The 14,768-nt window shown below is 46.1% G+C and overlaps 1 protein-coding gene across 2 annotated transcripts in view; it reads left to right on the top strand.

The window, feature by feature from the left end:
- The window catches only part of LOC144797610 (EP-cadherin-like), a 536,417-nt gene that overhangs the window by 263,836 nt on the left and 257,813 nt on the right, over nt 1-14,768 (top strand). For both annotated transcript variants that reach the window (XR_013603428.1, XM_078668300.1), the window contains exon 8: nt 12,505-12,591. Coding sequence is in view for 1 of the 2 variants with exons in the window: in XM_078668300.1 (XP_078524426.1) it covers nt 12,505-12,591 (87 nt within the window). In the remaining variant the exon portion in view is untranslated. The remainder of the gene's footprint in view (nt 1-12,504; nt 12,592-14,768) is intronic.

The raw sequence follows: 14,768 nt of genomic DNA, 5'->3' as shown, positions 1-14,768 counted from the left end.
AGATCCCAGTCCAAATGTAAACACACAGAACATACAAATCAAAATATGGTCTGAATGCACCCTCAGCTTTTGCAAAACGAGGGCAGAGTCCTACTGTAACCCAATTCTACTTCTGCCAAGAAGCTCCATGATACAAATAATCAGACTGTACATAATCTAGGTGCTACGCTTCTAACAGAAGTAGAGAACACAGTGACACGTAGAGCATATGAACAGCAGCAGCTGCATGCAAATTTATTTCCCAATTGAAGCAACAGTATAAACTTAAAGTCCTCTGCTAAATGTAGAGACTAGTGAACAGGCCACTGCAAGGAGTTAATCACTCAGAGAGCTTCATTTTTTGTTTATAACCAACTTTAGTGAACTTTTGTGGCAGAACAATTCACAGCACAGGCATACATTACATTTGCAATAGTCAACAGTGATATCTGGCATCAGCTTATCTCGTACACTCCTTACAAAGAAAGAGCAATGAGAGGGACCTATCCCTAGCGAATAGGACCAACCGCCCAAATAGGACGAAAACATTGTCGAAGGAGGAAGCCCTTACCTTACTCCGAATATATGAAGCACCAGACCGGAAGAATGTGGAGAACATCAAAACAGTTCCGATTGACTATAATAGAACAACAAGAAAGAAGGATAGAAAACCCAATCTTAACAATTTACAACAAGTCCAGTTTAATTCTGAATACGAAAAATCGAACAGTAATAACCAGGGAAAACAACTGACTTGCCTCCTACTCAACTGCCGATCGGCTACTAAACATGCATCAGACATAGCAGACCTCATCATTGACAAGGAAATTGATCTAGCAATCCTCACAGAAACGTGGCTCTCGGAAGCATCATCTCCAACCATGGATCTCCTAGTACCACCTCAATATAACATTGTGAGACTGGATAGACCAAGACAGCCAGGAGGAGGAATTGCCTGCATTCACCGAGCAGAGTTAGAGGTCAGCCAAGTTCAAGCCGACCCGCTAGAATCCTGTGAATACTTAGGTATCAATATAAGATCAGCCACCAACCAAAGATGCAATATACACACATTTTACCACCCACCAGGAGAGAATGCAAAGTTCATTGAGCAGCTAATGGAGATCATCACGATCAACTCAAACACAGATGCTAATAACATATTCCTAGGAGATTTTAACTTACACTGGGATGACTGCAACGACAAGCTAGTCAACACACTTAAAGATTTCCTTGCTGAGCTAAAACTCAACCAAGCATGCACGGAACCCACACATACTAAAGGAGCAACATTGGATTGGATTATATCAGGCAACAAAAACACATCAATCCTCTCAATTGACCCGTGCGACTGGTCTGATCACTATGCAATAACCTTCTCGATACCGACATTGAAAAAAGGCAAGACCTTCCAACCTCCCAATTGCAAAAAATGGATCCGAGACACAAGAGAGGCTAACATTGAGCTACTAATAGAAACCTGCGAGAGAGACTTAAAGACACCTAACAACTTGCAGAATGTAAATGAGCTGACAGAACACTATCTAACTTCAGTCGGAAATATAGTCACCAACACCTTGCCATTAAAACTAAAAAGAATCACGGAGAAGACGAAAAATCCTTGGTTTGACGGATCACTAAACGAAGATAGGCGCAAACTGAGAATGGCGGAAAGAAAATGGAGACAACACCCATCATCCCCTGAGCTGAAAGCCCTTAGAAAAATGAGAAACAAATATAACAAGAAGATCATCAATTCCAAACAGGAGTTTATAAGAGCGGAATTGGACAATGCCAAAAACAGACCACGAAAACTCTTTGAAATCCTGAAGCAACAATCGAACAAACTAGCCAAAACAGCTCATGAATACGCAAAAACGACGCTTAGCAGTGAGGAATTCTCAACGTTCTTCACAAAGAAGGCCAAATCGCTGGAAACAGAACTCTTAAGCGCCGCGACTAAACCCCCCAACCAACTAATGGCTACAGGCGAGGCCAACCCGACTGCTGGATGTAGAAATACAAAAAATAAGGCAAACTGGGACACATTCGATCAATATGATCAGGCCACGATAGCCAAAACGCTTTCCAAAATCAAACCTAACAACCATTACCAAGATCCCTTACCAGCGAAATGCGTAAGAGGAATTAGCCATATTGTGGTACCAATCTGGACCAAAATAATAAACGCATCACTATCTCAGGGGATCCTCCCTGTCTGCCTGAAAACAGGTCAAGTGGTCCCTCTGATCAAAAAAGCAACTGCGGATATTACTGACCCGAATAACTTTCGACCAGTGACCAACATCCCCCTATTGGCCAAATTAATTGAGAAATGCGTACAGGGCCAGCTGAGCCAACACATCTCTAAGTTCTCACTACTAGATGAATGCCAATCAGGATTCAGATCAGGGCATAGCACGGAAACAGCGATCCTCCATATTGTGGATGACGCACTACAAGCACTTGATCGAAATCAAGCATGCTTACTAATTCTCCTAGACCTGTCATCTGCATTCGACACAGTTAATCACGAAGCTTTACTGGCCAGGCTAAAGGACAGAATGGGACTGTCCGGAAATGTGCTGAAATGGTTCGACTCGTTCCTACGAAACAGAACACAACGTTTCCTGGTCAACCAATCAATATCACCACCGTGCCCCAACTCGATTGGGGTTCCACAAGGATCAACATTATCCCCGGATCTGTTCAACCTCTATGTAGAACCCCTTACAGCAATTCTCAGCAACTCAAAAATATCCTACCATATGTATGCGGACGACACGCAGATATATCTAAAGATATCTTCCCGTAAAGACATTGAACGGATGAATGAAACACTAAAAATGACAATGGAATGGTTAACTACTAACCACTTGAAGCTAAATGCTCAGAAAACTGAATTCTTACTTGTCTCTCCACCAAGGAGCGTTACAGAAATAAAAGAGTGGACCAAACTGGTGACGGCGCTCAACTGCACCCCGACGCTCGTCAACTCAGCCAAATCACTGGGAATTACTTTAGATGAGAACCTTGACATGAAAGCTCACATTAATTCAATGGCCAAAAGCGCCCGCTTCCACCTGAACTACCTAAGAAAACTGAAACCATTTATCTCGGAATCTGATCTGAAACTAGCAACCCAATCCTTAGTCATCTCGAGAATTGAATATGGTTGCACTACCTTAGCGGGTTTACCAAAAACCTCCACAGCGCCACTAAAAGCCTGCCTCAACGCTGCGGCGAGACTCATCTCGGGCTCAAGGAAGTTTGACCACATATCCCCACACTTGAAAGCTCTAAACTGGCTACCCTACGAGGCCAGGATTCAACTAAAGATTGCATGTATCACCCATAGAGCACTTCACCACAATACTCCCGGATACCTATCCAAGAAAATTGAGCTGTCAGGAGGAAACAGACCGGCCAGGAGCGCCAAGGAGTTGGTGTTGAGACCAGCCATCTTCAAAAAGAAAAAAACTTATGACAGAGCGTTCTCCGGAGCAGCTCCTAGAATCTGGAACTCACTCCCCCCTAGCATTAGGAAGACTCCGAACACAGCAACATTTAAGCGGGAAGCGAAGAGCTTCTTAATGAGTAAATACCTTACATAGAAAACTGCATGGAACGCTATGTGCTACAGTCCTGTACTCAAACTAAACACTTAAGTCCTCGAAAGAGAATGTTCGACGGGAATTAGATGAAAGAGAAACAATGAGGCAAAACAGATGACACCTCTTGTGATTAATCCGAACACCTACTGCTACCTCTTGTTAAAGTGAACTTATCTGAAACCATATAACCTACTACCTCTTATATACGACGAAAATGACTATGTTAATATCTTATGCTTTATAGTACGGTATAATGTAATAGATAGCCTCTCTAATTGAAGGTATTTATTTATGCACTCACTAAAGCCTTATAATTATCTACCTCACACCTTATATGCTCGAATTGAAGGTGGCTATTTATGCACTCACGAAAGCCTTATAATTATCTACCTCACACTTATATGCTGTTTAATGGACTTCATATTATTAATTTGCTTAGCTTACCTCTATGTAAAGCGCTCTGATACCCACGGGTCTTGTTCGCGCTATATAAAACTTTCAATAAATAAATAAATAAATAAATAAATTCATAACTGGACCCCAAAATGCGGCTATGTTTCTGTGGGCAGCCCGAGCTGTGCAAATTGCCTTCTCTTGGTGCACACACGAGTTCACCCACCTATGCCAGCACCTAATGGTCATATGGGCCAGTTTTTTCCAGGCTTGGGCCACATCCCATTTGGAGACCAACCAGGCCAGCTCCCAGACGGTCCGCTCTGCCCTTGATCCCCCAAAGTCCCCCACCAGCCAATTATGGGGGGTAAGCACCAGGTTGCGGCCCAACACAGCGGACAGTTCTCGGCCCACTTCCTCCTCTCAGTACGGCTGCAATACCGGACAGTCCCATACCACATGGAAGAAATCTGCATCCGGAAGGGCGCATCTAACACAGGTGGCCGGGATCCCAGGTTTAAGGTGCTGTAATGCTGCGAGGTAAGGTATGTTGCATGAAGATAATTAAATTGATTCTTGCGCAGGCACGACGAGATTGCCAGTTCTCGGGGTGCAATGCACACCTCTTTCTGGCTCATTCCAGACGTCCGGCTCGTGGATCGCAAACGAACGGTTAAGCCTTGAAACTGCCTCTTTACCCAACGGCAGAAAAAAAGCTTAGCCTCCAATGGATTGTACTGCGGAAGAGAGTCTCTTGGGAGAGCATAGGCCTGCAGAGCAGGGCATAGTTGAAGATAGCAGAAGAACTGTGTGCTGGTCAGGGAGTTTCGGGTCTGCAGATATTGGAATGATGCAAGGCTACCTCCTTTATACACATCCCCTAAATAGGAAATCCCAATCCGATCCCATAAAATGAAGCCCTCCAGGGCAGAGATCTGCGAGAGCCACATTCCCCGTCACAGTGGGGTCATTTCCGTCGGCCGATTATCCTACCGTATGAGTCGGAGGGCCATCCTCCAACACGTTAGGGACACCGGAAACAAGAGGGAAGCGTGACCGGGAACAGTGCCCCATACAGGAAGTCGAGCAAGCTGTCTAGTCCTAGCGAACAGATCTCTAGGCGGTATGCTTGTCGTGCCACCCAACCGTGAACTATCCATTGATTGGCACTATATGGGCCGTGAGGTGATACAGATACAAGTCAGTGAGGCCTAGACCACTGTCAAAGAGGGATTTGCACAGTGTTTGGAAAGCCACCCTGTGTCTACCACTCACCCAGATAAAGCTAACAACTATGGCTGTCAAGGAACTGAACAATGTTTGTAATGTGAGATAGGGGTAGTTGCGCCGAGGACGTAGAGGTAGCGCGGCAGGCATATCTTTTTAAAAAGGGCAGTGCACCCCATAGAATTCAAGGGAAGAGTCGCTCAGTGACTCAAGTTGCGGTCATGTCTTTGAGTTAGTCCTCGAAAGTGAAGGGCCCAGGCTAGGTTGGAAGGAGGGAGAAACGTGAATTCCCAGGTATTTGAACAAATTCTGCCGAATAGGGATGTTGGGGCACCAGCTCCAGCCCTGAGCCTTCCCTTGTATGTCCATCAAACAGGATTCACCCTCGAATGCTGGAGTCGTCCTCGACCTGACAGCAATAAAAGGATGTCATCTGCATAAAGCGCAATGCAATCACCACCAGCCCCAAAATTGAGCACAGCAGCGAAAGAGTCGCGCCAAGGGCTCAATTGCCAGGGTGAAGAGTAGCGGCGAGAGGTGACAGCCCTGGCTTGTCGTGCGCACAATAGGAAATGGGAGGGAGAGGACTCCATTTACCCTTACCTGGCAGTCTGGGTGTTGTAGAGGAGGCTCACTATATGGCGAAAAACCATCCCCAGGTCCGCTCACAGCAATTTTGATTTCCTCTTAATCATAGATCCTTCGAAAGGAAAACGGACAGCTTGGACTATAAGTCCTACATAAAATGAATGGTAAGTGTGTTTTTAACCACAGGCTCTCACTGAGTCTCTACCTCCGACCAGGCCCGGACTGGCCGTTGTGGGCACCGGGCAAGTTGCCCCCCGACTCCGTCCGTCACTCATTAGATATGCATAGCCTCACAGTAACCTTGATTTCACCCGGGCAACAAGGATTTATCTTTATATAGACACCCTATACACCGGTTGCGCTTGGACCCACCCGTCATCTCTTTTTTCATTTTTATTATTAAAAGCACACCGGACCTGCAGGCCATTTCCTCAGAACCATTTAGCCAATACACCGGAGCTCACTCGATTTAACCACGCCGTTTTTACAGATGTCACTAGTTTCACCTTAATTATGTTCCACCCCGGTGAACCTAGATAACTCCCCAGTCCACATACTCGGGACCCCACTTTTAAGTATAGGTAAACATCGTCACTGCCATCAACCTAATCTAGCCCACAGGACTTACAGGTTAAAACTCATAGACCATTAAAATATAATACCTGAGTTCACTCGCAAAAATCACTGCACCATGCCGGGAAAGAAAACACCACCCCTGAATTTTTGTCTATTTTGTCTCCTTTCCCCTGTGTTTTTCTCTTTCCATTTTTCAACCATGGACCCGCCCGCCAATGGTAACATGTAAATATGCCTTTAATTCTATATGTTGTTATATATTGTCACAATACGTCCGGCGCATTATCTTTACATATGTACTAATATGACCTTAACTTGAAGATTCCATTACACCAATAACCAATATGAATATTTAACCGTTTCCTATATGTTGCATTCTCACAAATGGAAAATATACATTTCTTAAATATTTGAATAATCTCTTTCTATATACGCACTACAATTTATGTGTTCATTGACATTTTGCAAAACCTGTGCTTCATTGTGTTATACACAAATGTCAGTTTCTTTTTAACTGCACAATGCCACTCAACCAGCAATGCTTCCCATATTGAGTGTTTTTTAACTTCATGTATTTTGTCTGTACATAATACAAAATAAAATGTCTCCTGTGCCCCACACTGTATATAACTGCACAACTATTTGTATATGTAAATACATAGCCCTGAGGAAGCCCCAGGCTGGATGGCCATGTAAGGGGGCGAAACACGGGTTGGCTGTCACTTCTGGCTAGTCTCCTAAATAGGAGAACTGGCAACTGTATATATAAAAACACTGCATATGAAAAACTGCGTCTGGGAATCTTTTCCACGATTAGACTACTGAATTTTCAAGTTGTCCTGACAACCTTGGACCACTCACAGCAATACCCTCCCAGGAAGTCCCACAAGACAGTGTTGAATGCTTTGGTAAAGTCCACTAGCAGAAGTGCCAGGGGGCCCCCAAGGTCCTGCGCCTGGGCTAAAGCTGCGTGGATCCTGCAAATACAATTGCGTGTACCACGGCCTGGAATGAAACCGCACTGGTCTGGATGGACCAAATGTGGCAGGCCCTCGCCAGACTGGTCGCCAAGATTGCGGTGTAAATCATGATATCCGCGTTTATGCAAGAAATCGTGCGGTAGGCTGAACATTGGTCTCTGGGGAGGTTCTCTTTTGGCAAAACCACAATAGTGGCACAGTCCAGTTCGAATGGAAAGGATCCGTGTTGTATATCAGTATCTTAGAAATTCAGAAGGTGAGGGCAGAGGATCTCACTGAAATGTTTATAGTACTCAATAGTGTATCCACTGGACTGGCCATTTTCCCAGACTGGAGTGCCGACACCGAAGCATGAACCTCCTCAAGAAGGAGGTCTTGATTCAATTCTTCAGCTATCTCCCGGGCACAGACGGCAATGGAATGCCGTTCAGAAGGAAGAGTGCTACTTCCACAGGTGGGGGCGTGAGGAAAATTATACGAAGGTTAGGGCAATGGCCGGTAGCTCCTCCTGAAGGTGCCCCAAGGACTCCCTTATCACCTGGACCACCCTGTCCGATCCCTCCTGAGTCGCCAACCAGTAAATGAGCTTGCCCGACTTATCTCCTGAGGCATAAACATTCTTTGTTTATGCTGTTTAGCCTCCTCGAGAGTGATCTGTTGCAGTTCTGTGCGGGCCACCTCCAGGAGTCAGCGGGTGTCCTCAGCATCACAGCAACACAAGGCAGCCTGCAGGCACAATATTTGACCCTATAGTTCCATCATGCACGACAGGTGGTGTGCCTCAACATGCCGGGCATACCCTGTGACATAGCCTCTCTAGGAAAGTTTACTGCATGCCCACAGCATCGCTGCCGAGGAGACCAAGCCCACATTGAGCCTAAACAATGTTTAGCTCTTCTGAGACGAAGGTAGTGAACTTGTCGTTTTGTAAGTACCAGGCGTTAAATCTCTACACGGGGCACACACCCTTGGCCTGAAGCCCCCAGAACATCATAAGTGGAGCTTGGTCAGAGGTGCCCAGTGGAAGGATGTGAACCGATTGGATCTGGAGCAGGTCTGCCGCAGGCAACCACAGCAAGTCTATAAGGGAGTCCGTGGCATGCGTCGCATAAGCCGGCGGAGTCAGCCCAGGAAGTAAGTCAGGTCAACTGGGTGCGTCTACCTGGATATGAGGCTGTGAAGGCATCTATATCAGGTCTGGGACTGCGTTGAAGTTGCCGCCGACCACCGTAACCCCGCAGGGGATAGCCAAGAGAAAGGATCCGAGTGTCTGGACAGATGGCTGTAGCATGGGCGGAGGGATATAGCAGGATACAAGGATGTAGTGTCTGTTCTCCAAACAACCTTCAATGCCTATGTAACACCCCTGTTAGTCTGTGTGCTGCCTAGAGACTGTCAGTGGGAAAGACTTGTGCAGTAGTATAGCAACCTCCTGGAGCCCTTGGAGAAACCAGAGTGATAGACCCTGTAATAGCTGAGTCGGCCCAAAAAGGCACAGCGTGTGCCCAGCAAATGAGTCTCCTGCAAGAAAATGACCACCAGTTCATGGTGCTGGACGTACCGCAGAGCGCTTGAACCGGTCCAGGAGTCCTTTAACGTTCCAGGACAGTACAGCTAATTTAGGGGGAGTCATAGGAGTCACAAACAAGGAAAGGGGGACTCACCCAGTGTCAGAGTCTATGTGAGCCACCCGGGTACATACTACATGGAGCTATGTGAGAGATTAAGATTTGTGGTGACTGAGTCTGCCGAAGACAACCTGAAAGGGAGAAACACCATATAAACACTTCGAAACACCCACTCCCCACTTCACACCAGGAAGAATCCGTCGCCCTTTAAAACATACTCTTAACATGAAAACTCATGGGTAACATCTGTAGCCGCAAGGCCCCCTTTGGAAAACATGCAGAGCCTGGCAATATAGGTAGGAAGAGCCATCACTGGAAGTGCCCAAGAGGCAATATCAGGAGCCACCAGGGGCCGGTCCTCCTCAACTTTAGGAGGAGATTCACAGTACCATCTGCCGTCATACTGCAATAGATTTGGCTATTGTCTAATAACACAGGAAAAGTTGAGCACCGGGAGTACTGTTCTGTTCAGTCAAGGTGGAGAGGAGGACCGGGGGAGGCCCCCGGGTCAACACCGTTGGATCTGAAAACCATGGGGGTGTCTAATAAGCTGCCAACCAGTGTTGGGGATGGCGGGGGCGAGACCACCTCCTCCCAGATCAAGCCAGGTCATCTCCGGCAGTGTCTCGCCCCTCCTGGGACCTCCGAGAGCGGGAGCGGCTGCCCCCCCCTGCCGACAACCTGACCTCGGAAGGAGCCTGCTCCACCGGGCTACCAGACCAGGCCCACCCAGGGGATGACCGTCACAGCACACTCCTCTCTGTTGCCCACTTCCAGGCCTGGTCCGGAGTATCAAAGAAGAAGGTAGTCGATTGAAAGATGATTTTAAGACGTGCCGAGAAGAGGAGTATGTATCGTAAGCCAAGGGCTATGAGCTTCGGCTTCACTTCTGCAAATCATCTCAGTCTTTGCTGCACTGCTCTGGTATAATCAGGGAAAATTAGGACTATAAAGTTGGAAAACAGAAAGTCCGGCTGAGAGCAGACCTCCTGCAGGATGGTGTCCCGATCCTTAAAATTGAGGATCCATAGGATCACGGTCCTAGGAGGAGCTCCAGGCAGGGGCTTCGGTGCCAAAGAGTGGTGTGCCTTCTTGATGACAAAGAGAGCAGACAGTTTGTCACCAGGGACTCATGATTCAAGCCAGTCTTCCAGAGCCCAGGCAAGGCCCTGCTGCCCCTGGGATTCAGGGAGGCTGACAAGTCGAAGTTTATTGCGCCACAACCTGTTCTCAGCGGCCTCTGCTCTGTCCGTGAGCACTGACAAGAAGGCGCTCATCTTAGACATCTGTTTATTTTACAGTAGCACTGTTGTTCTCTGCTGTGGACACTCACGTCTAAACCTCCATCGTCATGTCCAGCAAATTGCGTGGATTTTAGTGCAGCAGAGAGAAGTCCACACAAAGGCCATCCACCTTAGCCGCCACTGCTTTCCTTGAGCCCTGGATGGCCTTGAGGATCATAATGTGCATATATCTAGGACCCCCTGAGAGAATAGATACTATAAGTCCATGGTCAGGGATAAATAGCATGAGAAGTAACAACCAAGGCACTTAAACCAACCAGCTGTTTTTAACACAATAGAATAGTCATGTGAAACAAAATAGTGTGAGTAGGTCTAGTTAAAATATTTTTTAATATAAATTATGTCAACAAAGAAAAATCAGGATCACCCTCAGGTCTGCCGTGCCGTCCCCTGCTGCGCCGGGGGAGGCACATGGGCTGCCAGCTCCCCTGTGTCTACCCTGGAATCGGGCACCGGGACAGTGTACTGGTCGATCTTGGTCTGGACTTGGGTCTGTGTGGGCACCTTCCAGGCTCGCATCCCCAGTAAGGTTGTGAGTCCAGCAGACTAAATGAGTTGAAGAGGTCTGCCCCCAGGGCCCCCCGCCACGACAGAAAACCCTGGCTCTCACCTCCTTAAACTAGTAAGCAGTGTCCCGTCGTATAGAAGAGAGGGCCAAGTCCAAGTGCTTGGGAGGGCATTGAGTCCAGGAGGCCAGAAGGCGGGGGAGGAAGAAAAAACACGTGTGGGTCATACCTCCATAGTCAAAAGGCCCATACCTGCTTCGGACATAGACAGGTCCCTCAGACACCATACTCAGGTTGGAGGGAGTGGGCACAGGTTTTCCTGCCCCAGCAGATCCACCACCACGGCTCCAGGTCAGGTGGGGTTGAGTAGGCCCAGCCAAGTCCCAGGGTTGTCCCACCAGGTCAGTAGGATCCTGTTTTGCTGCCGCAGATTCACAAGCGTGGCGGACGGGGACAAAACACAGGCTCAACTCCAGTGTAGTGCCCCTGATCCACCAGGCAGGTCACCTCCCACCCTGCTGACATGGGAGGAAGGGGCCCGCGCAGCACCACCCACAAGTCTGGGTGCTGGGCCCTAAAACCAGGCCGGCCCCGCCCAGTCGCACTATGCATATTCACTCCGTTGCCTGGGGGGGAGGACCGCTCCTTACCGGGCCTGCCATCTGCGCCTCCACTTCTACTGGGCCCCTAGCGGCCTCAGGCACCACAGTGGAGTAGCCCCCTTGTGACGGCTGCCATCTGAATCCTCTCAGCTCGGCCAAGTCCCGGTCCTCGCAGCCACTGAATCCACCGCAGAGATTAGCGGGAGGACAGCAAGCCAGACAGGACCTCCATCCACTGCCTCGTTTGCCAACCCCAACGCAAGGAAGGGCATCCTTCCCCAGGTGCAACGGGAGCGGGCAGGCGTCCCCAGCCGGAGCGACTCCCGCCCCACAGCTCAGGAACAACAGGTCAGATCGCCTCCCTTGGGTCTGATGTGGGGAGGATGGTATGGGGCACAGGAACAAGCCCCACGCCTCGGGTCTCGGAAAAGCTGCTGTTGCCAGGCAGGATGGTAGTGCATGTTAGTCGGGCGACAGAAGCTGACTCAAAGCTCAATCGCCACATTGGCCTCCTTGGTCATGCCCAGAGAGCTCCATTTTTACTCACAAAGTGCATCTACCATATACCCTATCAATTACCACACTATGAATTACCAAGGTTTTGGCACAGCATCTCTTGGGGTTCAAAGCTTAAAGCTTCAAACCTCCATCCCTCAAAACCTGTACCTAAAAATAGAATTCAGTTTTTTGGGGAGATGGGTGAAGATCTCCAACTAATCTGAATGTAACAGGAAATATGACAACATAGTTGACCCGTAAACTGTTAGCTGTACCCATCTTAGTACTACTATGTTAACTTGTAATGTACTTTTGCTTTCTGAGTAGCGTTGTGAAGCACCAGTGAAGGGATACAAAGTGATATAGAAAAGAAACAAAATAGAGAAATACGTGTACTTTTTGGTTAATGCCCATGTGGTAAAGAGAGCCTTGGAAAAAAATGTTTTTCTATTCTTGAAGGTGTCAGACAAAGATACTTGTTAACTGCTGCTAAGTATCATTTCTGGTTTCATCACTTCATGGTATGAGACACACGTGGGAACAGTTTTAATCTACATTATGCTGCTCTTCCTAAAATAATTTGTAAATTCACTGTTCTTTTTTTTACAGAAAGTCCCCAAGTACACACTGACAATACTGGCTACTGACTCAGAAGGACAAGGAAATACGGTGAAAGGCATTGCTATGATAAAAGTGGTACGTCTCCCACAAGGTCACAATTCAAATTTTAAATGTTTTACCGAAAACAAAAGATTTCAGTATGAGAGAATGTCATCAAGATACATGTATTCAGGATGCTCTGCATTGTTATTGGTGGGATTTGTGTGTCTATGTATGGTCCATCTGTTTACAAATCACATCTAAAAACTAAAGTTAGTGGAGAGTAAGATTTACTTACAGCACAAAAGCTACAAACAAGTAAAATGCACAAGTTACAGCAATGTCTTAATTTTATCTCCCTCCCTATCGTTTTATATCAATCTTAATTCCACCCTTGCCATACACGCTTTTCAGCATAACTAATGTTTCCACACAAACAATACCACCTTCATACAATATGAAGGTAGGGTGGAAGTAATGAGAAGACCTTAACAATAGTTAAGACCCTGACACCCTCACTAAAACCCATGCCGCCACACAGTTTTCAACCTTAAACACACTTCCACACACACACAATGCTTCATAACATAATTAACAAATTAAATGTATCAGAATTAAAAAAAACATCTAGGCACATATTTAAGCAATATCAATAAATAGCCTCATCCTTAGGCAAGGATGTCCTACAAATACCCCTTGTCAGCATGCTTTGACTTGTAGGAGGAAGAAAAGCTAACAAAACCCCCCTCTTGGCAAAGTTAGTTAGGGGGGCAATAATCCACCCCTCTCGGCCACGACAAGAAACCAGCAAATAAGAACACAATGGTGTGAATGCTATTTTATAAAAAGACAAAAAGGCATTAAATGCTGAGATCAAAGTATGTTTACACTACACTAGCATCACATAATCAAGCCTTCTTACAAGAAAGAATCTTAACATCAGAACTCTTCTAAAACCTTTTATGATTTTATGAAGTACCTTTTCAATCCCAGGGACAACATATCATTCATATCTTGTAGTGTCTCTGACTCCATGACTTTGCACTTCCAAGTAAAATGTATCATTTTAGGGAAACCATACAGGCAACTGATAAGCGGAAGTTTACTTGTTAGCCTTTCAGAGTAAACCATTTGAATTTCAGCCAGTCTGAAAAAGTGAAACAGACACTTTTGGAAACTGAGAAAGAACAAATTAGATACTGTCAATAAGGAAACAACAAACAAACAGTCACAGTCGTGCAGACAGTTTAAGTTCGAACATGACATATGCAAAGCCAGATGCTTCCTAGCACACTCTGCTGGTTGCAACCAGTTTGTAAATATTTATACAAAATGGTTCCCATTGTAATGTATGGAACAACCTGAATCATCAGTACGTGTAAACAGTTAAGAAAAACTATTTCAACAGTTGACACCTACGCACGCAAGCTATATAACATAAGCATATATTTTCAGTGACCTTTGTACTTGCCATCAGTACATTTGCTGTGGATATCCTTATCACAAGGGCAGGTTTTCGTTCGTTCTCTCAGAATCCTCATGCACAGCTAAAAACGGGTAATAGAACTTCCCTATCTCACATCTGCTAATATAAACGTATGAACTTTAAGTTTAAGCAAAAACAAGAATAACACACACATTATGAAATTGCTACGGGGAAACAAAATGGAAGGACAATTTTTCAAGCTAAACAACGCAAACATGCTTTCTCAAACCGTCCTTTGAACATTAGTTCAACATTGTGTCAGTTGGCCCCATTTTCCCATATCAATCTCCATCATTTCTGCTATATCCTTATCCTGCATGAGAAGGCGTGAGACATCACTACTGTTTGTGATGGGTGTCGGGGAATGCACACGGACATACATGCTGGCAAAGCCTGAATGTGGATACAGCAAACTATTAAGGCTATCATGAACAACACAATGTCCTTTATAAACCAGCTGCATCCTTGTATATGTGTTTTTTTTTTTCCAAAAACCTTTATTACATCATTCAATTACACTGCGGAATGCCTACAACCCAACGGGCTGGCCGCTATCGCATGGTGTTAATCACAATACAGCACCTTAAAGTCTCTGGTAGATTATTTACTAGTATAGATTGTAGCACAGTGGCTGCGTTAAAGAGGCGTGGCACATGCATCAGTTTCTCAAAAAGTGATGGTTTTTGCTTTTACATTTTTCATGAACAAGAACAAATCAAAGTAACTGTTAGGAACAACAATGTGGTCATTCATAGAGTGATACTGATCGTTTGCAAACAACTCACCC

The sequence above is a fragment of the Lissotriton helveticus genome, chromosome 12 (genome assembly GCF_964261635.1).
Source record: "Lissotriton helveticus chromosome 12, aLisHel1.1, whole genome shotgun sequence".
In the NCBI taxonomy this organism is placed as follows: domain Eukaryota; kingdom Metazoa; phylum Chordata; class Amphibia; order Caudata; family Salamandridae; genus Lissotriton; species Lissotriton helveticus.
The sequence above is the reverse complement of the archived record's forward strand: the minus strand, read 5'-3'. Positions and strand labels throughout refer to the sequence as shown.